The following is a 22809-nucleotide window of genomic DNA, read 5'->3' as shown; positions in this document are numbered from 1 at the left end:
GTAAGGTTAAGAAAAGACAATCTCATACTTTATCTATTTTAATATTACCTGCTTGGTAATATTACCTGCTTGGTTGTCTTAAGGAAGAGGGTTTTGGGCTGGGTTTATTTTGCAGGGGAGGTGGGGAAGACTGAGAGTATCTCAGTAACACTAATCAGGACATGGTACATCTTACTTAGTGGAACTATGCTGAAGGGAAGTGGATTTTTGAATCTCTCTGCAGCTCATTGAGGCTTAATGTTTTTCCTTGAAAGAATAGGAAGAGGCACCTGATTTCTCAGGGACAAGAAAATATAAGCTTTTATATTAGGAAGGGTGTGGTGAGTGATTTATGTAGAGATGTTCTGCTAATGTTTCTGATTTACAGTATTTTAGGCCTTTGGATCTGGGAATTCAATAAACTGTCTTTCTCTTTTGATCTCAGCTGAAAGGAATCCGTACTTTCATCTTTGAAAACCAGTCCTTTTCCCTTGGGACAATTAGCTTTCCTCAGCCAGTCCTACTGAGTCATTGCATCTTTCTCCAGTACCTCTGTAGAACCTCGGTCATAGCATTATTCTATTCTGGTAATCATTTGAAAAATAATAAAAGAAATACAATGGTGTTGGATCCTAGAGACTTTTCACTGGTCTGAAATTAATACATAGGCAATGACTTAAGTAACTTTGTCCTCTCTGCATATTGTGTCCTCTCACTTTTGGAAAGGACCCAGAGGATGCTTTGCCAATAATTTACTCCAGTGAATAGCTGATTGATTAAAGTAGATCTTGTATTGTTGGTTTTCTCTGATGGCTTAGATTTTATTAATTAAAGTTTCAAGTGCAGCAAGAAAAGTGCAGAAAGACAATGAAGGTATTGGCAACAGTACATATGCTTATAGCTTTCCATAGGCTGACAGTTGGGCCTTAATGGATTAAGTAGTAATAGCTAAACATTCATAGTTAAGGGAGAATTTAAACTGAAATATGTATTTAAAGTGTGGTTGGATGCTTTAAGGGGAGACTTGTGTTGAAATGATGCATACAAGTGCTGATGTTTAAGCACTGTGAGTGATTGAATGGGTGCAAGGAATCTGTTTTGAATGGTTTAAAACAGTGCCCCTTGCTTGGAGGTTGTCAGCATTACCCAGTGGAGATGTGGTAACTGACTGTGAATGCTTTCCTATTCTGTTTCAGTAACAAAGTGAAGTATATTAAACTCTTCACCATGATTTTATTTTACAGTTCAGTGGATTAAAATGGATGTGTGGTCAGTAGTTATGCCTCACGTGAGGGGTAGCAACCTCTTAATCTCTTCCTGTGTCATTTATAACCATGCATTGAAAGGGTTTGACAGCCCAGAATAAGGATACTTTCAATATAATAGTTTCACATAAAAATAAACCAATATTAAAAAGTCCCTATTTAAATAAAATCTACATTACTGCCAGATGTACAACTGTAAACTTCAATTGTTGTTAGGAACTGTATTTAAAAAGCCATATGGAGGTTTATGGGAATCAGCTGCTAGCAAACAAGTACATATGCTCCCAGTGCTGGTTGCCTGCTGATTTTTCACTTGTAATCAGGATACTGCACCAAATATAATATGAATTTTCTGCTCTAACCTGGAGATTGAATCCTTAAATATCATGGAGCCATAAGTATATTTGACTTTTTTCCTGTAGATACCAGCTTTTGGATCAGAAGCTGTAAGTCCAAGTCCTGGACTTAGTCATTATGCTTTAATGGTGTTTTGTGTTCTTACTATTCAAGGTATCCCTAAGAGTCTGTAATATCAGGGAGACCAAGGTTGAGCGGTTTTGAACTCCCCACTTAGTTTCTCCCTAGGACTTGTCTGTTGCTCATTATAAAGCACTATCCATGTGTTGTACAGATGGGGTCTAGGTTTTTAGGACAGAAACCCTATTGATTTCTGGGCAATTTATGTCTAAAACCATTGAGGATTTAGTTCAAAATTGATGAGATGTATTCAAATAAATTTGTATCCAACACATTGGGGAAGGATGAACACTTACCTTTAAAGGTTAACCTTCAACCTGTGGCACTTGAGAGTAGAGGTGACAAAGCAGCTGTTGCCTACAATGCCTTCCTTGCACCACCAGTGCTATTCATGCATCATCTTGTCTGTGGGTATGAATGCTCCCTCTGACCTTTTTTCAGCTGAGGGAGTAGGATGAGTTTGAGGAAGCCCAGAAAAACTTGTATTATCTTTTAAAGTTTTCCAGTTTTGTTGCTCTATATCACTTTAAATTGAGGCTGGTGTGAGTGTAGGTTATTCTTTTCTTTCTCTTCTCCAGCCAGTGCAAAAACAGGTACTCAAGCTGGCATTTTCTTTTGTGGATGAGATAGTGCTGAATAAGTAGCAGCACTGTTCTCGGATTCATCTCCAATCAGGTGGAAATTTTCAATCTGTTTTTGTACCCTACATTTTGGAAAAGTCCGTTTTCCAAAGATACTCTCAAAAAACCCACCAACCCCAAAACAACTCTCTACATTTTTACTTAATGCTAATTGTTAAATGAATGTTACAGAAACCATCAATGAAGAGAGAATAATGTGAATGCACCAGGAAAAATAAGTGTTCTTCCCCATTTTTTGATAGGAGAGAGAAAAACCCAATTTTTTATGATAGAGATTACTGTAATAACAGAAGTGAAATCCACATTTTCATATGTTTTAGCCTAGCTAAAATTGTTCTAGTGGGAGAAAGTATTTTAGACAACATGTTCTAGCCGTCGTTTGCTTTATTGAGCCTTTTATGATCTAGCAATATAAACCTATTTTGTCAGATCAACTTGTCTTTTAAGTAAAAAAAACTCAAGTGGAAAATGCAGCTGTTTCATTTAAATGGGAAAGGCTAATAATCATATGAAGTTTTAAGACTAAAAGGGGGCAGTTATATCACCTAGTCTGCTCTTTTGTTGCAGAGACTTTTGAGTTTTACTCATCATGTAAAGAGGTAGTGTGGGAACATACCGTAGCTTATTTCCGTGTGAAATGCATTGAAAATGGCTTACAGAAATGTTTTGTTCAAGAGCACAAAGAAAAAATGAAAACTATTCACCCAAAATAAGGTTTAGTGAGAAAAGTAAGCTGCTGGGAAATTGAAGTTAGTTTTATCCAGATCCATTTTTATACTGTGAGTTTTCCATTTATATTGCTATAACATTAAAATGACTTATTATTGGTAGAATAAAAGTTTTTTTAAGCTGATTTCTCAAAATATAATGTCCTAAGGCATCAGAGAACAGAAATTTTAATTCCTCTATTTTGTGGGTTTGTATGTATGAAGTGTAAGGCAGCTCACACGTTCTGGTTGTGCCCATAAATGATCACCTGGAATTTCAAGTTGTACATGATTTTTTCAATAGCATCAACATGTGCAAGTGAATCTCTGCAAGCCTTTTTGAAGGTTTAAATCATAAATTTCCACTCAAGGGCTGTGTTTAAATTTGTCCTCTTTGGTCTGTAATATTCTGCAATACCTGGAGATCCAGGTTATGTGAGTGGTTTTCCAGTTGCAGGAGTGATTCCATGTCACATGTGCAGCATTTAGGAAGGTCAATACATTTAGCTTGCAATACAAAATGATCACTTAAAGAGCCCTTAGGCTCATCAAATAGCAGGTCAAAGTGAGGCCTTGTCTGTAAAGAGGCTGGCTATTGTTGAAATCTCACAATCCCAATGTGACTGAATCTGAAGAATGCTGCAAAAGTTGTTTTTCCTGCCTTAACATGTCAGAAGGGAATAGAATATAAAGCAACTTGATAATAACGATGAACACTTCTTTTAGTGCTTTTAAATAAAAAAATAAAGTTCATAATGGTGAGGAAAAATAAAAATTGTACTAAAACCAAATGCAGTAACTTCTCAGTGCAGTAACATGGCTCTCACAACAGTCCTTAGAGAAAAACTGGAAGCTCATTCGGGATGAGGGTCTTGCTGTGATGGATAAAAAAAGAAGCCTCTTCCTGCCTGAAGATGAGAACCTACGGGAAAAAGGAGACTGGAGCCAGTTTACCTTATGGCAACAAGGTAAAACATTCTGCATTTCTTTTCTTACCCCAATTTCACGATCTCAGATTAATGCAGTGTAATAAGGAGTAGCAAGTTTTTTCTAGAACTGTTTTTGTAATCACAATGTACAGAGGAAGGGAACTGATAAAACAGTGTTCAGGACCCCTGTCACAATGAACAGAGGGTTCTTTATTCTAAACCATGTTGTCCTGAAATACTTTTAAGAGTCCCTTGAGTATGGTGACTGTTCAATGAGTGTACTCCTCTTCTGGCAAGGCTGCCAACACTTTACCTGGTAATGCATAGTACAAAGCCTGAGGGAAGATGAGGACATGGGAGAAGGCACATCCTCAGTACTTCAGCTAGGGGAGATCTGTCATTCAGAAATATGAGCAAAAGAATATGACTTGAATAAGCCTGCTGCTCTGCCCCTGAGCTGGGCACTGGGAGGCCCAGCTCTTGGAATGACCTTAAATTCTTATAAAACTCCGCATATGAAAGATAACTGTAAAATATTAAAAGCAATTTATATCAAAATGTAAGCTGGTGTTGAAATGGTATAATATTGGTGGCATTTTTCATCTTTTCTTTCTATGCAGCCACATTAGGGATTATACTTCTAAAATAATACTTTTTAAATGGTAGAAAGCCTTGTGTTCACAAGTACTTTAAAAGCAAAGTGTGCAGGCTGCTATGATATTACAACATGGAGGTACTTCAGTGGCACAATCTGTAAAATGGGAAGAGTAATATTTACCCATCTCTGTGTCAGCTCTTTGGCAGCTTTGTTACTTTTCTTTTTTGCAAAGCAGAAAATGGAAATGTTCATTCATTGCTCTTACCAATGCTCTATCCATTATTTTCACTAGGAAGAAAAAATGAGAATGCTTGTAAAAGTGTCCCGAAAACATGTGCTTTGTTGGAAAGATTCCCAGAAGCTACTGGCTGCAGAAGAGGGCAGGTACCTGGCAAACTTCTTCATTTTTGCAAATCCTTAATGCTGGGAGCAGGTGATTTTGAGGAATAGAGGGACACATATAGAGGAATGCAGGATTTTGGTATGTTTAATGATGCCTCAAGCACATGATAAACTTAATAATAAAAATATGCCTTATTTTAGCTGTCAGCAAATACCAGGTGAAATATGTTAGCTGAAGCCTTTCTAGGACTCCTTAGTTGAGCCATTTTACCATGTGTTTCCTGGGAGCTCGTGGTAGGTAAGTAGTTATTTGCCATGGGTCACAATTACAATGAGTAATTGTAGAGCTTTACTAAACCTCAGCCTGAAGTGACCTCATCTGACTCATAGCCTAACTCTGCTTTGAGCAGGAGGTTGGCTTAGGTCCTTTCTAACCTGAGGTTTTGGTTTTTTTTCTGATCTGAACCTAACTTTACATGATTAATTCAGTGAGCCAGATTCTCACTGTGATAAACTTCACGTGTCTCCCCCAGCCTGGCTGCATTATACAGAGGGAGAATCACCTTGTGGAAGCCAAACAGTGCTGCCACATGCTTCTTTCCTGGAGGTAAAGGGAAGAAATTTTACATCCATGAGCTGTGGGTGCCAACAAAATTTGTTTCAAGTGCCTACAATGACTATCCAGCTATCAGTTAAATTCATTTAATCATGAAGTAGACCTGTATGGATTAAAACACGTGCAGCTGAATGAATGGGCCAACACAGCTATCAAGTGGTTCTGTAGAATATAAGTTTTCATTTTTTTCCAAATAATGACTATGCAAGAATAACCTTCACATGGCAAAATTAAGGATGCAAAAGTTGAAAGGCACAGTGCTAATGTAGTCCTAATTCAGAGCCTTGAGACTATGTGTTCATCTTTTGGCCAGTCCCTTGCTTTTGTTGTGCAGAGCTACACTGGATGGCTACTGCTGTGGGAATGAACAAGGCTGTTGTTTCACTGATTGGTTGCAAAGGCTGGTTATAGTGAATATAACTGATGAGAAGCCATCACACTCAGTGTGGCAAACAAGAAAACTGCTCTCTGTGGCATCCATAGCCAAAGCAGATCTGTCTTTCAGAGCTAATGCTCTTTGAGAGCTACTATTTTTTTCATCATTTCTTGGTGTTATCACCAGGATATAGTTTGCAGAAATGTTGTGTATTTACAGCTGTAGCTGTAGTCACGTGTTTTAAACATATAAATGAAAAGTGGTGCTCTAGAAGTCTTAAGTTTTACATCAACTATTATGAGATGCCTAGGGCAGTTTTAGTTTTATGATAGCCATGACTGAAATGTTACTGCTAAAATAGATTTAAAATATCAGCTGATCCCTATTCACATACTGATAGACTGGTAAGCAATGGGAACAAACACAATCAGGAAATAAGGAATTCTGTGGTTGACAAACCATTTGGATGCTTTGAGCACCACATGTAGTGACAAAGATAAAAGAAATGTAAAATAATCAACTACCTGCTCAGTGCTGCTGAGAGACTGTGTAGAACAATAGGAAGTGATCATATTATTTAAAATTATAAGATTCTTCTTAAAAATAGCAGTAAACTTTAAGTATCACAGCTAATTTTAATTCTGGACATTTCTTACATTGCAGCCATAGTACAACTCATTGGTAGTTTAGAACAATTTATCTATAGCGCTTGAGCACAGCACACAGATATAATTCACAGACATATCCAGACTGATCTGCATGGGCAGATAAGGTACATGACAGTAATCAATCTTCAGTGCTGGTATATTAGCATTACAGGATTTGTTTGTCTCAGATATTGGTAAGTTTCCTGCATAGCCAGTTGTTTGCATTGCATTAGGGTCTGACACATCACGGTGTGGCAGAGTTGGGTGGGAGGGTCTGTGTTCACCAGGGTCACTGGAGCTTATCACTTGCTGTCATAAGAAACTGCCAGTAAGCTGAAACTTCAGATGGCAAGAATGGCTGAGGCAAGAGGCACACACTGTCTCCTGCTGGTTTTATTAACAGTTGGAGAGCATGCAACACCTTAATCTGTAAGATTTATCAAAGCTACTCTGTCCCAACCAAATGTGCAGATTTCTCAGTTGAAAAGGTGCTTCTCACTGCTGTCGTGCATTATTCACACTTCCTGTTCATTGAGTTGATATAGAATGAATCAGAAAGGTTGAGGTGAGAAGGGACATCTGGAGATTACTTAGTCCAACCCCTTGCTCAAAGTATGATGAATTAGAGCAGGAGTCCCTTGCTCAGGACTGTGTCCAGCCAGGTTCTGAATGCCTCTAAGGATAGAGACTCTACAGCCTCTCTGGCCAACCTGCTCCTGTGTACGGTAAAAAAAGTGTTTCCTTATGCTTAAATGGCATTTCCTGTATTTCAATCTGTGTCCATTGCCTCTCTGCCTTTCACTGGATGACACTGAGAAGAGCCTGCCCTCTGCCTTCTTCACACTTCTCATCAGGTATTTATATGCATTGATAAGATCCTTCCTTGAACCTTATGTGCTCCAGGCTGAACAGTCCCAACTACTTCAGCTTCCCCTTGTAAGATTCTCCCATCCCTTAATCACCTTTATACCCTTCACCTGCTCCAGTGTGTCCATGTCTCTCTCACAGCAGGTAGCACAGAACTGGGTCCAGCATTTAAGGTGTCTCACCAACCCTGAGGGGAAGGATAATCTCCCTCAACCTGCTGCCAGAGCTCTCCACAATGCAGCCCTGGAAGCTGTTGGTGGTTTTGCTGCAGTGCTGGCTCCTGTTTAATTTGGGCACTGTGACGACCCTTTGAGGATCCCCCTGTGAGGACCCCACAGTCTCTTTCTAGAAAGTTGCTTTCCAGACAGTTGTCCATCAGCCTGTATTGGTGCATGCCTCCCTAGTGCAGAATTTTACACTCTTTTTGTCAAATATATCAAGATTTCTGTTTCCTCCATTCTCCATCTTGCCAAGGTCTTTATGAAAGGCAGGGGAAAAAAAAAAAAAAAGGTAGTACATCAGCCACTCCTATTCAGTTTTCTATCATCTGCAAACTTGCTGAGGGGGATGCACTCTGTCCCATCTTCTGAGTCACTGTGAAGCTCTTAAACAAAACCCAGTACTGAGCCCTAGGATGCACCTCTGATGAGTGGCCTTCAGCTGGACTTTGTGCCTCTGGTCACAGCTTGTTGAGTCTAGCGTAAATGCCAGGTTTCAGTCCTCTTCACTGGGAGCTTATCCAGGTCCCATTTCCTCACCTTGTTGATTAGGATGTTTATGGCAGACTGTTCAAAGACTTAACGTTGAGATGGTAAAAAAGGTGAAAAAGCTCTTAGATGTGAGAAAAAAACAGGTTTCAGAAATAAAGCAAAAGAATTTAGGAATCAGCTCTAGCTGCGAATACTTGAAGATAGAAGATACAATTAATAGCAAGCAAGGGCATTAAAACAATGGTTAGAGTTTCTAGGTTTGGCAGAGATAGGTTTTGAAGTTGCAAAAAATATGCTTAGCAAGATAGATAAGCTTAAGCTTAATAATGGAATATTGTGTGTTCTTATATAAAGTATAACCAGCAAGTATTGTGTACAACAGATGTACATGTGCTGTTGAGGATTGGTTAAAACAGTTGTCTGTAATTTTTAGAAGCATGCTAATTGGCTGAGAAGCTTTTAAGAATGCTCTGTAACCAGGAAGTCTTTGGATGTCTTGCAACGGCGTGAGCTTTGTACCATCTCTGTCTCAACTCTGTATGTGAGACTGATAACAGAATAAAATAATAAAGGCTCCTGGAATGCCTGTCCAAGCTCCCCGTCCCGTTTGTCGACAAAAACGCCAACGCCTATTCAGTTTTCTATCATCTGCAAACTTGCTGAGGGGGATGCACTCTGTCCCATCTTCTGAGTCACTGTGAAGCTCTTAAACAGTGCTGGACCCAGTACTGGGCCTTAGGATGCACCACTGATGAGTGGCCTTCAGCTGGACTTTGTGCCTCTGGTCACAGCTTGTTGAGCCTGGCTTAAGAGTCAGATTTCAGTCCTCTTCACTGGGAACTTATCTAGGTCCCACTTCCTCACCTTGTTGATTAGGATGTTTATGGCAGACTGTTCAAAGACTTAACGTTGAGATAAACAATATCCACCAATATAGAAGCCTCACCAAAGAAAGCTGGTGAAGTACAGAATCCCCTTTATAAACCCATACTGACTACACCCAGGTACATTCTTTTCCTTCTTGTGTTTGAAAATTGTTTCCATGATTACTTTCTCCATGACCTTTCCAAGGATTGAGGTAAGGCTGACTGGACAGTAGCTCCTCAGATCACCTTACTTGCCCTTCTTGAAGATAGGAACAATGTTTATTTTCTACCAGTTCTCAGGGACCCCTGCTGGCAGCAGTGACCTTTCAAAGATTGCGTGGATTGTGTATGGATTCATGTTATCCATGTCCCTCTGGCCTCATGGGTGGATCCCATCAGGACCCATGAAACAGGTTGTTGAGTTTGTTTAAATGTTCCCTAACCTGTTCCTTCTTCACAGAAGATAAATCATGTGTGCTCCAGTCTATTTCACTGGTCTCAGGTGTCTGGCACTCCTGAAATTCAGTCATACCAGTGGAGATTGAGGCAAAGAAGACATGTAGTGCCTCAGCCTTCTTCATGTCCTTTGTCATCAGATATTCTGTCACATTTAGTGGCTGGTCATGTTTTTCCTAGGATTCCTTTTGTTGATGAGGTATTTGTAGGAATCTCTCCTGTTACCCTTCAATTCTATCTCCAGATTCAGCACCAGGAGAGCTTTGACTTTCCTAACCTCATCCCTGCATGTGCAGAGAGTGTCTCTACAGTCTTTCCAGGTGACCTCACCCTGATTCCACTTCCTGTATGCTTGCTTTTTCTGTTTCAATTTTGTCTGGGTCACCATGCTTCCTGCACATAGGGGTTATTGAGTTTGACAAGGTGCTACTTAAAAATCAACCAGCTGTCCTAGACCCCTCTTCTCTTATGGGATTTTTCCCAACAGATCCCTGAATAAGACCAAGTCTGCTCTCCTGAAGCTGTGGGTAGTAATTCTACTTTTTGACTTTCTCCATCCTCTCATGATCTTGAACTCCACCTTCTCATGATTTCTACAGCCAAGGCTGACAGCGACCTTCACAGACAGGTCATCTGAGAGGGGCTGGCCAGTCTGATGACCACAAGCCTTTTGTCTCCTACTGTCCATCCTTTTAAGTCTTTCCATAGGAAAGAAGGTACTTTTTCTGACTGTAGAGAGAAGATAATTATTTTCAGCTTGAAATGTGAATACTGGTTATTTTAAGTAAAATTAAAACTATGTACTTTCACACACAAATGCATCCCTGGTTTCACACACACACCACAAGACATATGTTTTAGAGTATTAAATGCCTTTAGGATGTGAGAGAGAATTGCTGCTGAAACTCAAACAAAAGATGGCATTACACTTTTCACCCATCACCAAGGATGAGACTAAATGAAGTCCGGAACTCCTGGCAGCGTGGTTGTGAAGTGGAATGTGTTGAAAAATGTGGTTTTCTCTTCTTGCAGATCAAATATTCTATCATGCACCCAGGGACTCATGTCTGGCCCCACACAGGACCCACCAATTGTCGGCTGAGGATGCATTTGGGCTTGGTGATCCCTAAGGAAGGCTGCAGAATACGGTGTGCCCAAGAGAACAGGTATGGTTGCAGTGTTTGGTTGGGGTTTTTCTTGGTTGAGGGGGGGAATTGGTGGTTGGTTGGTTGCTTGCTTTTTTGTTTTTGTTTTTTTTTTCCAGTTTCCTCAAGACTGAAGAAGGGATAGGACTACATGTAATTAAAAACCCCCAAACAATGGGGTATTTTATTGACCAGGATGTGTAATATATTTCATTAAACAGGCAGTTTGCACCCTAACTCTTGGTACAAACTTACAAATATCAGTTCTGAAACAGTGCCAGGAGAAGCTTTGGAGACAAACCTGCTCTTCTCTGCTATGGCATGGAAATAACAGTGGGCTTGATCAATGGGGTCTCTGTGTTTACTTTTACAATGCCAGCCTAATATTGCTGCCAACAGAGTTCCTGTATTTATTTTGATTTTGGAGAGATTTAGAATTTGTTGCTTCTTTGGCAGAAGTTAAGACTTAGATGTACCTACATTTTCACCACTGTGACGGAACACTGTGGTACTTCTGGCAGAAGCCTCCTTTTTGGCTGGTATTATTTGTTATAATTTAGTTAAAATATTCCAGTTGAAGTTGATCTCAGAATGAAGACATCTATGAAATTTTTGGCCCAGTGATTTACACAGGTGGCAATTTTTTTAAAGTGCTTTTTAAGTGAAATTGCTTACCCATTAGGGAAAAAATTATACTGAATTTTAAGTCAGTTTTATCTCTGTTTGCTGAGTCCAAACGCCAGAGTTAAATGCTATAGCTTATACATTTACAATCAGGGCATATACTCCCCTTAAAGATGAAATGGGAAAATGTGCTAAGTTTTTTGCATTATATTATCAAACACAGAAAAATGTAGTATTAACTATAATGCTTGTTGCTTACAGGCTTAACTTGCTGAGACTTAAGTGAAATTCTCATGATGCTTAATATCTAGCCGCATATTTTGAAAGATTCTTGTATTGTCTGCAGCTTCTGAGGGCAACAAGTCTTAATTCTGAATTATTTTCAATGTAATAATTTCATTAATGGTAGTAATGTAGTTAATTTAATATTGAGAAATAAAATGCTACTCTCGTCTGCATGACTGCAATACATAGCAAAGGGGTTTTTTTCATAACATTTGAAAATGACTATAACTGGAAATCTTTTGGAATGGAGGATAGAAGTATCCAGCTGTTACTAACCAAAAATGTTGTTACTAGACACTCCTGTCAAGATATAACTTATTTAATTATTTGTCATAGTGTTACAACTGACACTACCTACCTCTAGGTAGTGATGGACATTTTCTTCCAGCATTCCAATCCAATATCCAAAATAAGTTGGGTGGAAGGAGAGGTAGCTAGTTGCCTTAGAGGACTCATGTAGAGGCACAGAGTCTTTTCACTTTAGGGCATTTCTGTTACTTCAGATTGGTGGTGACTGAATGGCATTACCATTAGGTGGCTGTTTAGTAGCTGGTGTGAACAAAATAGTGGTTTTGCTCTGCTGCCAAGAGAGCAGGTGTCCACAGCTCACCACCTGTTATGAGGCTGGCACCCTTCTTTGTCTTAACCTGGACAGAAGGGATAGTCCTGTGGAGAATGAACTTAAATACCTTCTTGGTAGTTCACACTCCCTCAAAGTCAAGAGTAGAAAATTGCCTGTTGCTGCAGACAGAGCACAGAGCATATCAGTGTCCAGGTTCTGGAACCTGGGTCAGTCTTGTGCATCAGACATCTTCATTGCAAATGTAAAACACTCAAGAGCTGACTACAACTTATGCTGGGACGTGTTAAGATCAGTTGCTTACAGCAAGAGCTATACATTCAGGAACAAGGGCAAGATTTTCCCTGGAAGCACTCAAAGTGTGTCTAGTGCTGGCAGTGAAAGGGCGTATATATATCCCTTCCCCTATGGCAGAGGAGGTGTGTGAACTACTGTGAAAAGTGCCAGGAGGAAGATCTACCTCGGGCAATTTCCATTCCTTCCCTTCTGGTGGCTCAGAGCAGTGGTAAACTGATGGTTTCCAATAGGAGAGCTGGCTGGAATAGAAAGGTTAGCATCATGCGTTTTCTGACCTCCTGTGCCACTGCTGTGTGCATGAGAGAGTGAACAGAAACCATGAGAATTTCATGCTTGGTTACCTCTGTGCCACCCAGCGTGGTTGTTTAGAGGGGCAAAGTTACAATGCAACTCATCCTTTGATGGACAGGCAAATCAGCACTGTCCAGTGCTGTGTTTTACTACTTCACTTTCAGAAGAGTTTTTTGCGGCTGTTTGGGGTTGGTTGGGTGGTTGAGGGCCACAAAGATGATCGGAGGGATGAAACACCTCTGCTGTGAAGAAAGGCTGAGAGAGCTGGGGTTGTTCGGCTTTGAGAAGAAAAGGCTCCAGAGAGACCTCATGATGGCCTTCCAGTACTTAAAGGGAGATTTTAAGAAAGATTGGGACAGTGTTTGTCAGATAGGTTGCAACAGGACAAGGAGTAATAGTTTTAAACTAAAAGAGGATCAGTTTAGATTAGATACAAGAAAGAAGTGTTCTATAGAGAGGGTGGTGAGACACTGAAACAGGTTGCCTACAGGGACCACAGATGTCCTGTCCCTGGAAACATTCGAGGTCAGGCTGGACAGGGCTCTGAGCAACCTCACTGAGTTGAAGATGTCCCTGCTTATTGCAGGTTTTGCCTTTGAAGGTTCTTTCAACGCAAACTATTCTGACTGGTTTCTTGTTCTGTGTAGCAGTGGTCATTTTAGGTCACTGGGCCGTTTTGAAGTCCCAGCTCTGTAAAGTGCAGGGTATAATGCACAAAAATGGTAGGTAAATAATATCTAGTTATCATAATCCAACATCACTGTCAGGCAGGGTGACCTTATCTTGAAATGAAGGTGAAGAGTTACAGCCATTTTGCAGAAGCCAGTCAGAGATCTCACCTTTAACAGGTGACACTAGAGCTCATATGGAAAATGATACGGAAACTACCCCAATGTGGCTCAGCACCAGACCAGAAGAATATGGTCCTTGTGTTACAACTTCGAAGAGTTTCTCACACCATCGGGCTTCTAAAATATATTTATTTGCATGCTAAGTGTGGTTTGTAGCCTTTTCAAAAGGGGCTAATAGTTCCATCAACTTACGACTTTTTCTTTGTTGTGCAAAACAGACGATCCTATTATGATGCAAATGACAGATCCTGGGTTTTAACCTCTGAAGCTACTTCATCTGGGTGCCTGGGTTTTTATTGTCCTTAACTGAGCTGCACTTTCAGGCTATTTAGAGCAGTTCTTTTCAGGCTTGATTTAAGTAAAAAAAAAAAACAAAACCAAAACCAAAAACAAACCAAAAAAAACCCAGAAACAAAATACTCAAAAACCCCCTACACCTCAATTGCTCCAGACAAAGCAAAACCAAATCCCCCAGCCCTCTCCAAGCACCCCCACCAAACACCCCTGGCGCCTCCCCCTACAAAAACCCCTACCCAAACCCACCCAAAACCAACCCCCCAAAAAAACTTCCAAAAAAACCCAAAAAATAAACCAAGCCAAAAGAAACAAACCAATAAGACAACCCCAAGTCTTCTTGAATTTTTTTGCCACATTATAGCATTCTAAGTGGTTTACTCCCACTGACTTTAATAAAACCAGTGTAAGTTTAGTGTGGTACCAGTAACTCGGGGTCTATGTGACATATGACATTTTTGTTACCAGATAACTGGTGTCATAGCAAACACCTCCACATGATCATAGCTGAAACCTGCAAAAGGCTGGTTATCTGGGCCTTTAAGGCTGATGTCTGTGTGCAAGTCAGTGTGAATTTTTTTACTATGTTATGCTTTCTGGTTTGTCTACTCTTGCTTAAATTATGTTTAGATTATTATTTCAGTTGATCCAACTTCAATTTCTCTTCAGAACACTACAGCACAACTCTATAAACTTTGATGGTTAGTTTTTGCTTTTGTTGAATTAAAAATATGGAGATGAACTGGAAGTATGAATCTAGTTTTCACCCTGTGTTTGAAAAAAGAAAATTGTTTTCTCTGTAAATGAACACAGCTGAATGAGCTTAAGCGATGCATTTCCATCTTTGATGGCAAGGCCTTTGTTTCTTTTCCATCGTTACTGTTCATAGTGCTTACTTCCCTCTGGAGGGCATCCATCCTCTTGGATTGCTTCAGCTTCTGAGGGATCCTGTTAAAAAACTTGAGTGTGTGTTCATGATAGAGTGGCTTTAGGAAGGAATGTTTCTTTGACCATTGTAAACTTGACTGTTTTTCATCCAGTCTCACCTGGAGATGTATAATCAGGTGTTAAACTTCTTTTCAAAATTGTGAATCCAGGTCTCAGCAGGCTGGAGAAGCTGCCAGCTGGAACTTGATGAAGTTCAACAAAGGCAAAAGCAAAGCCCTGCAGCTGGTAACAGATAAACACCTTGCAGCTGTAGCAGCTGGGTGATGACTGCATAGAAAGCAGCTTTGCAGAGAAGGGCTTAAGGACCCTAGGGGCCAAGTTGAACATGGCTTACAATCTGCTTTCGTGTTGATGAAGTCTAGCTGTGGACTGGATTGTGTTAATAAATTTGTAGGAAGCAGTTTGAACAATACAATTTTTTCCTCTCTCTTCTGCACTCAAGACACTGCCTCTGGAGTACTGTGTCCAGTTTGGGACACTTTAGTACAAAAAAAGTCTTTGATAAACTAGAGGGACCCCAGCAGAGGATGAATAAGATGATTAGGAGGAGGAGCTCAATGAACTGGTATGGAGTCTGAAAACCAGAAGGCTGAAGAGGAGCCTAGTTACTGTCTTAACTACTAATGGGTGCCACTGAGGAAGACAGAGCCAGACTCTTCAGAGGGGTGCAGTTGTAGAATAAGAGGTACTGAACACAAGTGACAGGGAAGGAACTTTCATCTCGGTTGAAGGGAGTTTTCACTGTGAAATGATAGGGTGCCCATGGTTGCAGGTATCTCGGGTTCTTCACTAGTGGATTTTTGACTATTTCATCTAACCTCAAAGTTGGATCTAACTTTGCAGTGAGTCCTGTGAGCAGAGGCTTGGACTACATGACCTTCCAAAGGCATTGTTCTGATTTTTAGAAAAAGCAAACTGATTTAATGTAATTTCTTTTTGAACCATATGACCATATTACTGGTCATGCCCTCAGTTTTCATCACTTACGTACATCACTAATGAATCTGATTAGAAATGAAGAAAAGTGGATTATTACACCAGTATTATACCCATTCCTAGCTTAATGGACTCAACTCATTAAGAGTATAATATATAACATATAAATGTCTGAATGTGTTTGTGAGCATAACTGTGCAGAATGAAGGGAAAGGATCCCTCAGTAATATGAAGGTCCATTAGACTGACCTTTCTGTAGTTTATTTAAAGCTCCCATACTCCAATCTCTGTATATTAGGCAGTGAAATCTTGACTATGCAATCTGTACTGTTTAAATCTTTCTGGTAAGTCAGAGAGCATCTTCAGAGGTGATCTATAGCTTACCTGCTCTGGTAACTTCAAAATTTGTATTATTTGTGCTTCTGGCACTTCAAATACTACACTAAAGTGTGTCATTTCTTGTTTTACAGAGACTGGGAAGAAGGGAAAGTTCTTATTTTTGATGACTCTTTTGAACATGAAGTATGGCAGGATGCTGAAAGTTATCGCCTGATATTCATTGTGGACGTGTGGCACCCTGAGTTAACAGCACAACAGAGACGTACCCTTCCTGCTATTTAGGGGGTTTCTTCTGATGTGTGGAGCAGAGGAGCATTAACTCCTTTGGGTAATGAAAATAGGATTAATTTATCCAGCATACAAAATATACAAGCATTTTAAGGGTAAGAAAAGATAAAGATGACATTCTACGATCAGAGTGGACCTGGTTTGAAAAAAAAGAAAAAGAAAAAAAAAAGAAGCCATGTTTTGTTTCATATTGATACAGCACTGATGTGTATTGTTTTTCTGGCTGCAAATCTGAAAATAAGTCTTGTGAGCCAAAAAGCAATAGGTCTGGATTTTCAAACTGAGGAATGTGCAGATGTTTTTGCCATGTCTGTATTCTCTTTATAAAACCAGTCAGTCAGTCACCTGCTCGACTATGTTCAGGCACAATATTTATGATTCTATATCTAGGGAGTACTTCCAGTATCTATCTGTAAGATATTTGCAAACATATGCACACAATTGACTTTGAAAATCAGTATGCAGTTGTAATGTTAGCTGCTTTAGGCATAGAACATGTCCCTATGTTATCACTGTAGATAATGTGAATGGATTATGTGTGTTTTGTACTTTTTCTACCCGAGTAACTGTATTTTTCTAGCTTAATTATGAACAAATCTTCTTTAATTAACCACTATTTTTTAAAAAAGGTGATATATATACAAGTGTGTCTCTAGCTATCAGCAGAAGGAAAACACTGTATATGAACAAATTTCATTTTGCCAAGTGTGGCCTTCTTTCTCCTTCCTGGAAATGCAAACAGGAACTTGCATAATAGCTGCCTAGTAAAGCTTTGTTCTTCTAAAACAGAATAGTTCTCTTAGCAGGTGACTTTCAGATTGATAATGTGATTTTGGAAAATGTTGAGCAAATCTGACATTTTTAGACTCAGATCTTAAAGTAGTTGACACTTCTTAGGATTATATGGTGAGATGCTGTTTCTCCCATCATTACAAAAGCTTCTGTTGTGATACCCTTTTTCTACCCAGCGAGGGTCTGGGTCACCTCCTTCCAGGGGGTCCTCCTTGGCTGCCCTTGGGTGGTCATTCAGCAGATAAAAAATTATTATGAAGAATTCCTTGTGCTTTGGGCAGAAGGATGAGGTCTAACTTGGCTTCCTGCCAGAATGCAGAGCGGACAAAGAGCTTCAGGTTATTAACTTGTATTAACTTCCACTGCCAGCATCCTACAGAGTGCCAGAATGATCCTCTAATTGACCTAATGGTGTTTTCCTTGTCTTGAAATGTGTGACATAATGCTGAAGTAGTGTGATCCCAGTACTGTTTACAGTATGCTCTGTATCTGCCATACAGAATTTACTATATGGTAAAAACGCCTATTTTCAAGAAAGAAAACTAGTTGGAAGTTTAAGCAGTCGGCAGATGTTTCGGGTCTGTACTGTTTAATGGAAGATGGAGGGTGCAGGACCCTCCACTTTTAGCTTCTAAGAACACTAAAAGGAGAGAGAGAGCAGAGATTGCGCTGCTGATTATGGCTGGCTGTTATCTCCTCACCTGCAGCACCAGCTGTGTGTGGACAGGTGTGCTAGCATGCTCTGGGCATCACTACTGAGAGTTGTGAGTGACAAACACTAAGCAAGGAGACATTGAGGTTACTTAGTCTCCACAGCTTTGACTTTTTGTTCAAAAGACACAGAACAGTTTTTATTTGTGTAGTACTCGGCAGTTTATTACTGCAGAGTCTACATCACAGCATTGAAGTACCGTGACCTGAATGTCACATTTGCTGAAGCAAACTGCAGATAAGAGCTTTGCATTCCCATAAACTGAAGGCTTTTCAGATTTTATATTTTACTAGGTAATTAAATCTTGTAATGCCATATAACACATGGTGATTGCACCATAAATTAGTGTAACCAGTTTCTGGAAGTGTGCACTTTAATTTCCTTTTTTTGAATATTAAACTGATAAACCCTCTTTTATCAAGAGTCACTTTTTGACAGCTAAGATAATTAGATTTTAACATGTTGTCCATATCAAAAATAGTCGTGAGACTATACACAATGTACAGAAAGTAAGAGTTCTCATTTAATAATAATGAAAAACTGTAAAGATTTATAAGTTTCACACTTTAGAAAATATAAAAATACTTCTAGAGATCATTTGAAGAATCATGCAAAACTGGAAATAAGGTACTTGTTATTGTAGGGGGTAAAAATGTTTTTTAAATCTCCTGTTAGCTGTCAAGTCAGAGCCTATATTTTATATCTTTTTGAAGTCATCAAGCAGTACAAATTATAAAGTAATTCTCTAAAATAGAGACAGTGTGTGTAAAGAAAAAATCAATAACTTTTTGAACAAAAATTGATGGTTTAGGAATATTTTTATTAATGTTGCATTTCAGTTACTATAGCTCAGAGTAAATGCTAAAGAAATGGTAAAAGTTTTGGAGCTTTATTTATGAAAATCCGTGCCATCCTTCAGATTAATTCATTGTTCCTTTGAAGGCTCATACTTTATCTTGTCCAGTTGCAATTGGCAAATAGATAAAAGTAATCTCCCCAAGGTGTGTGTGTGCCAGAGTAGCACTGTTTATTAGATCGTGTAGTGATACATTGGCCATTTAAAAATCTTAAGTGCCTCAAATAAGACAAGGTGTTCCTGCAATGCTGAAGTGAATCTATTCTATGCCCAGCTGTCAGGGAGCTGAGAGTGGATAATTTCTTTAGGTACAGTTACTGGATTAGCTCTATACATGGGGAGGATATACAGAGCAGACTGAAGAAATTATGCAGTGAATTACTGTCATATTATTTTAGGTATTCCTGTTTGTCAACTGGTATTTTGTCTTGAAAAGGCTTTTCAACATTGGAAATGCCAAGGGAAGAAGTGAATGGAAGTGTTTTCTTTAATGGAGATCCATTGCAATTTGCATTTTTTTTTGCTAGATTTATTTACAGAAGGAAATGGAGGACAAGGGCAATATAGTTTGTAACACAGTATGTACTCATCATGATGCTAGAGCTGGGTTCTACCCTGCCTGTTGTTACTTTGATTGCACAGTCTGTGTAAGAGCCTACAGTTAAATGCAGGGTTCATACAGTTATATACAAGGCATCATATGTATTTATTCATATCACAGTTAAAGAAAATAAATAATCCTTTGAGAGGTTTGATCCTCAAGGGTTGGATTTCAGTGGTATTTGCACTTCTTGGGCAGAAGAAGACCCACTTTAATGAACAGTGATTGTAACAGATCATCACAAAGGTTCAGTGGCAGTGGGGGTAAGTGTATTAACAGAGAAAAATCACAAACCAAAGTATTTCTTCCTTAATGCTGCAGTATAATAGCAAATGTCTGTCTTTTTTTGTCTCTTTGGGTTTTTACTTTCTGCTTTAAGCACATTCTCTTTGACAAATCCAAATGCCTTTGAATCTCTGTGAGCCCACGGAAGGGAAAGGAGCTATATGCTCCTACCAGGACTTGACGTCCTTGTTTCCTGTAATAGGTGGTGATGATGTCAGGGGAGGTGGAATGGAAGAAACCCCAAAGATAAATGGGCTCAGTCATCTTATTTTTTTAATGTTCCTGCAAGCTTCTGCTTCTTTTTCTGACTTCTGTGTTGCCTTGCTGGGAGCATCCACTGCCTTAAAGACTTGCTCTCTATCATGGAGGCCAGGCTTTGTATCAATGACATGTTGCTGCAGTAAGAGGTTAGTCTGAGTGAAGTTATTCTGTACAAAAACTAGTGGGTAAAATCCCAGGTGTGTCGATAGGATCTGGCAGGATATCCTTTCTGCCCTGTGCAGGCATAAAATGCTGTTGTAGATAAAGGCAGTATTTTGTTAGTCCCTCTGTTAGGGCTGACCATGTCCACTTGAATTATATCATCACTTCAGAGTAACACTTGAGAATTCAGTGGGTGTTCCAGTGCACATTAAAAAACCTTATGCCCATTATCATCTCATTTTGAATCTATGGTTTACACTGCTACCTTTGATATACTGTTGCCAACTGCTTGATCTAGTAAATTGTCAATGTATGGCAATTTAATTGAAGCCTAAAAATGTGTACAGTGATTGTAACTGTTTTAGGAAATAAAGTCACTGCACATGCAATTTGATAAGTTGTTCTTTTATTTCTTTAATCCGGTTTCCATTTCAATGAGGGGATGGTACTCTCTTTGCAGCTAGAGCAAACAGAGATATAACAAACTGATCTTTGGCATTTCAGTTCTATTCTTCAGCATTTCCTTCTAGCAGAAACTTGTACTGAATAATTAATTCTAAGTTTTCCTTTTCATTTTAACCATGGCCCACATCTGCAATCGGCATACCTTTCTGGCTCACACTTTTTCCTGACTGCAGGAGGGAAGGGGGTAAATGGCTCTGCAGAGCTTTCATTTGCTGTTGTGACCTAAATGAAACAATCTGGATTGAACCATTAATCACTGCTAAATTTGTCCAGTGTGTCTCCCTGGAACCCCCCCGTTCACACGTGCACACACATGCACACCCACATGTCTTAGAGGCTCCTGAGTTGCCTGTGGAAAAACACATCATTAAAATTAAATAATTGCATTTCAAATTGTGCACGTCTGCTGCTCACACACTCATTCCACAGCTGACAGTTTTAGAAGGGCTTCAGAAGTTAAGAACAATTTTTGCTAGATACTGAAATGTGACCCCTGTATAAGCTGCATGGATGAGGCAGTCACAAAGTGTCATGTTGAACTTATGCTGGCACTGGGGTTCTTTTTTAAAAGCAAAATCCTTCTGTAAAACTCAAGTATGCTGTAGATGTTGATGATTCTGCCCTCTGACCCAGATTACACTTGCTGATTACAGAGTAAAGTTTAAATTTGAGATACTTTTCTTTAAAATACACTTATAACCTTCCCTTCTATAAAATGAACATCCCTGATGGAGTCTTCAGGAACACTATTGACACACCCTGGTTTCTTTAAACAGAGAATGCAGTCCCACCATTTCCAATATTTTAATGTCATAAGTCAAAAAGACAGGAAAAAAAAAAAAAAGAATTTTAATTCTTTGTATATGGACAGACTCCTGTGTCAGTAGAAGTTTCTCAGTTCTCGTTCAGCGCCGGCCGCACGGACAGATGGCTGGTGACAGTTGTTACTTGGTCAGGAAACACGAAGGACTTGTTCTCAAGCGAAACGCGTGTGTGCGTGCGTGTGTCTGTGTGTGGTGTGCTCTGTGGGGTTCTGGTATGGTGGAAGTCTGTTCATGGATCTCTGTTGGGCACGTGAGAGCTCAGTCCAGAGCCAGCAGTGGTTGGGTGTTCTCACTTTCCCCCTGGTCTTCATGTTTCAGTGTGCCAGCTTCCACCACAGACTGGGACCTGAAAGCAGGAAAACACACATGCTAGCAAGAAGCACTCACCTCCCTGGGCCCCTGTTCTTCCTTTTATGATCTTTGCTTTACTCTATTTTCATCTTTATGGCTTTTTAATTATTTTCTGTGGAAAGCGTAAGGAATTTGAGAAATTTAAATATAAGCAGGGAAGTGACTCGTGATCTCAAATTCTTTCAAAATATTTAGTGCTTACCTACTATCCATAGTGCTGAACATGCTCAGCAACTTAAAGACCTGGCCCTGCAATACCATGAGGTCTGTTGGTGCTCAGTGTCTTCCTAGGCAAAGCTCTGCATGTGGCTGCTCACCGGAAAGCAATGTCATTTGCACAGGTGCTTGCAGGAGTGAGGCACAGCTCGTGCTTGTTGCAAATCTTGACAAATACAAGTAGGTGAATCACATTTTACTGACGTAGGGCTTTACAGGGCAGAGCTCCCACGAGGTACCCAAGACCGATAAAGAAGACAGAGTTAATATGACAATGAGGGAACTTCTGGTGTGCCCAGTCCTTCAGTTTATCTCCCTGTTTACACCCTTGAAGGATAACTTTATTCAGGGTTAGTCCATTTTAAATTCATTTCTGTCTTCAATGTGGGAAGCATAGTTTATCCTTTGTTATTAATGGATTAAAAAAATCCCAACATGGGAAAAAAGAGTAAACACTAGAGAAAGAGGAGCATCATTTTTTCTTGCAGTAACAGAAGCTGAATGGGCTCAAAATAGTGGGAAAATTTAAAACTATTTAATTTTCTGAGGTCTGTGTGCTCTAATGTTTGCTTGCTGAGCTATGGAAGGAGGATCTGATGAGTTTATTGTTATAGAGATTTGTTATCCTCCATTTTCTCTGTTTTGGGCTAGGAGTTGCCTCCCAGTTTGGAGGAGACAATGAGCTTCAGAGCAAGATCACTGGGTGAATCTGGAACTTTCAGAAAGGGAACTTTTTCATAAAGGGGGATAGTGTCATCTGGACCAGGCATTCACATAGTGCATAGTATTGTTATAAAGAGCCAGTTTTCTCATGGATAGCTTTTAGAATTAGGGGTAGCTCTCATTCCATACATGATGCATTTGTAGTTCCCAATTGTTAATTTATGGTTTAGCTATTTTGTGAGATTAGATGTCACCTCTCTTTTGATA

General features: G+C 39.6%; 2 protein-coding genes across 11 annotated transcripts in view; one reads left to right on the top strand and one right to left on the bottom strand.

Annotated features, from left to right (window-relative positions):
• The window catches only part of ASPH (aspartate beta-hydroxylase), a 115663-nt gene extending 95251 nt beyond the window's left edge, over window positions 1-20412 (top strand). For all 10 annotated transcript variants that reach the window (XM_069004825.1, XM_069004833.1, XM_069004828.1 and 7 more), the window contains 4 exons: window positions 3902-4037; window positions 4889-4980; window positions 10509-10642; window positions 16198-20412. In XM_069004825.1, the coding sequence (XP_068860926.1) occupies window positions 3902-4037; window positions 4889-4980; window positions 10509-10642; window positions 16198-16348 (513 nt within the window). In that variant the 3' untranslated portion in view covers window positions 16349-20412. The remainder of the gene's footprint in view (window positions 1-3901; window positions 4038-4888; window positions 4981-10508; window positions 10643-16197) is intronic.
• The window catches only part of CLVS1 (clavesin 1), a 92372-nt gene continuing 87551 nt past the window's right edge, over window positions 17989-22809 (bottom strand). Inside the window, exon 5 of the mRNA XM_069004834.1 lies at window positions 17989-21658. Within this exon, the coding sequence (XP_068860935.1) occupies window positions 21571-21658 (88 nt within the window). The 3' untranslated portion in view covers window positions 17989-21570. The remainder of the gene's footprint in view (window positions 21659-22809) is intronic.

The sequence above is a fragment of the Aphelocoma coerulescens genome, chromosome 2 (genome assembly GCF_041296385.1).
Source record: "Aphelocoma coerulescens isolate FSJ_1873_10779 chromosome 2, UR_Acoe_1.0, whole genome shotgun sequence".
Taxonomy (NCBI): Eukaryota; Metazoa; Chordata; class Aves; order Passeriformes; family Corvidae; genus Aphelocoma; species Aphelocoma coerulescens.
The sequence above is the reverse complement of the archived record's forward strand: the minus strand, read 5'-3'. Positions and strand labels throughout refer to the sequence as shown.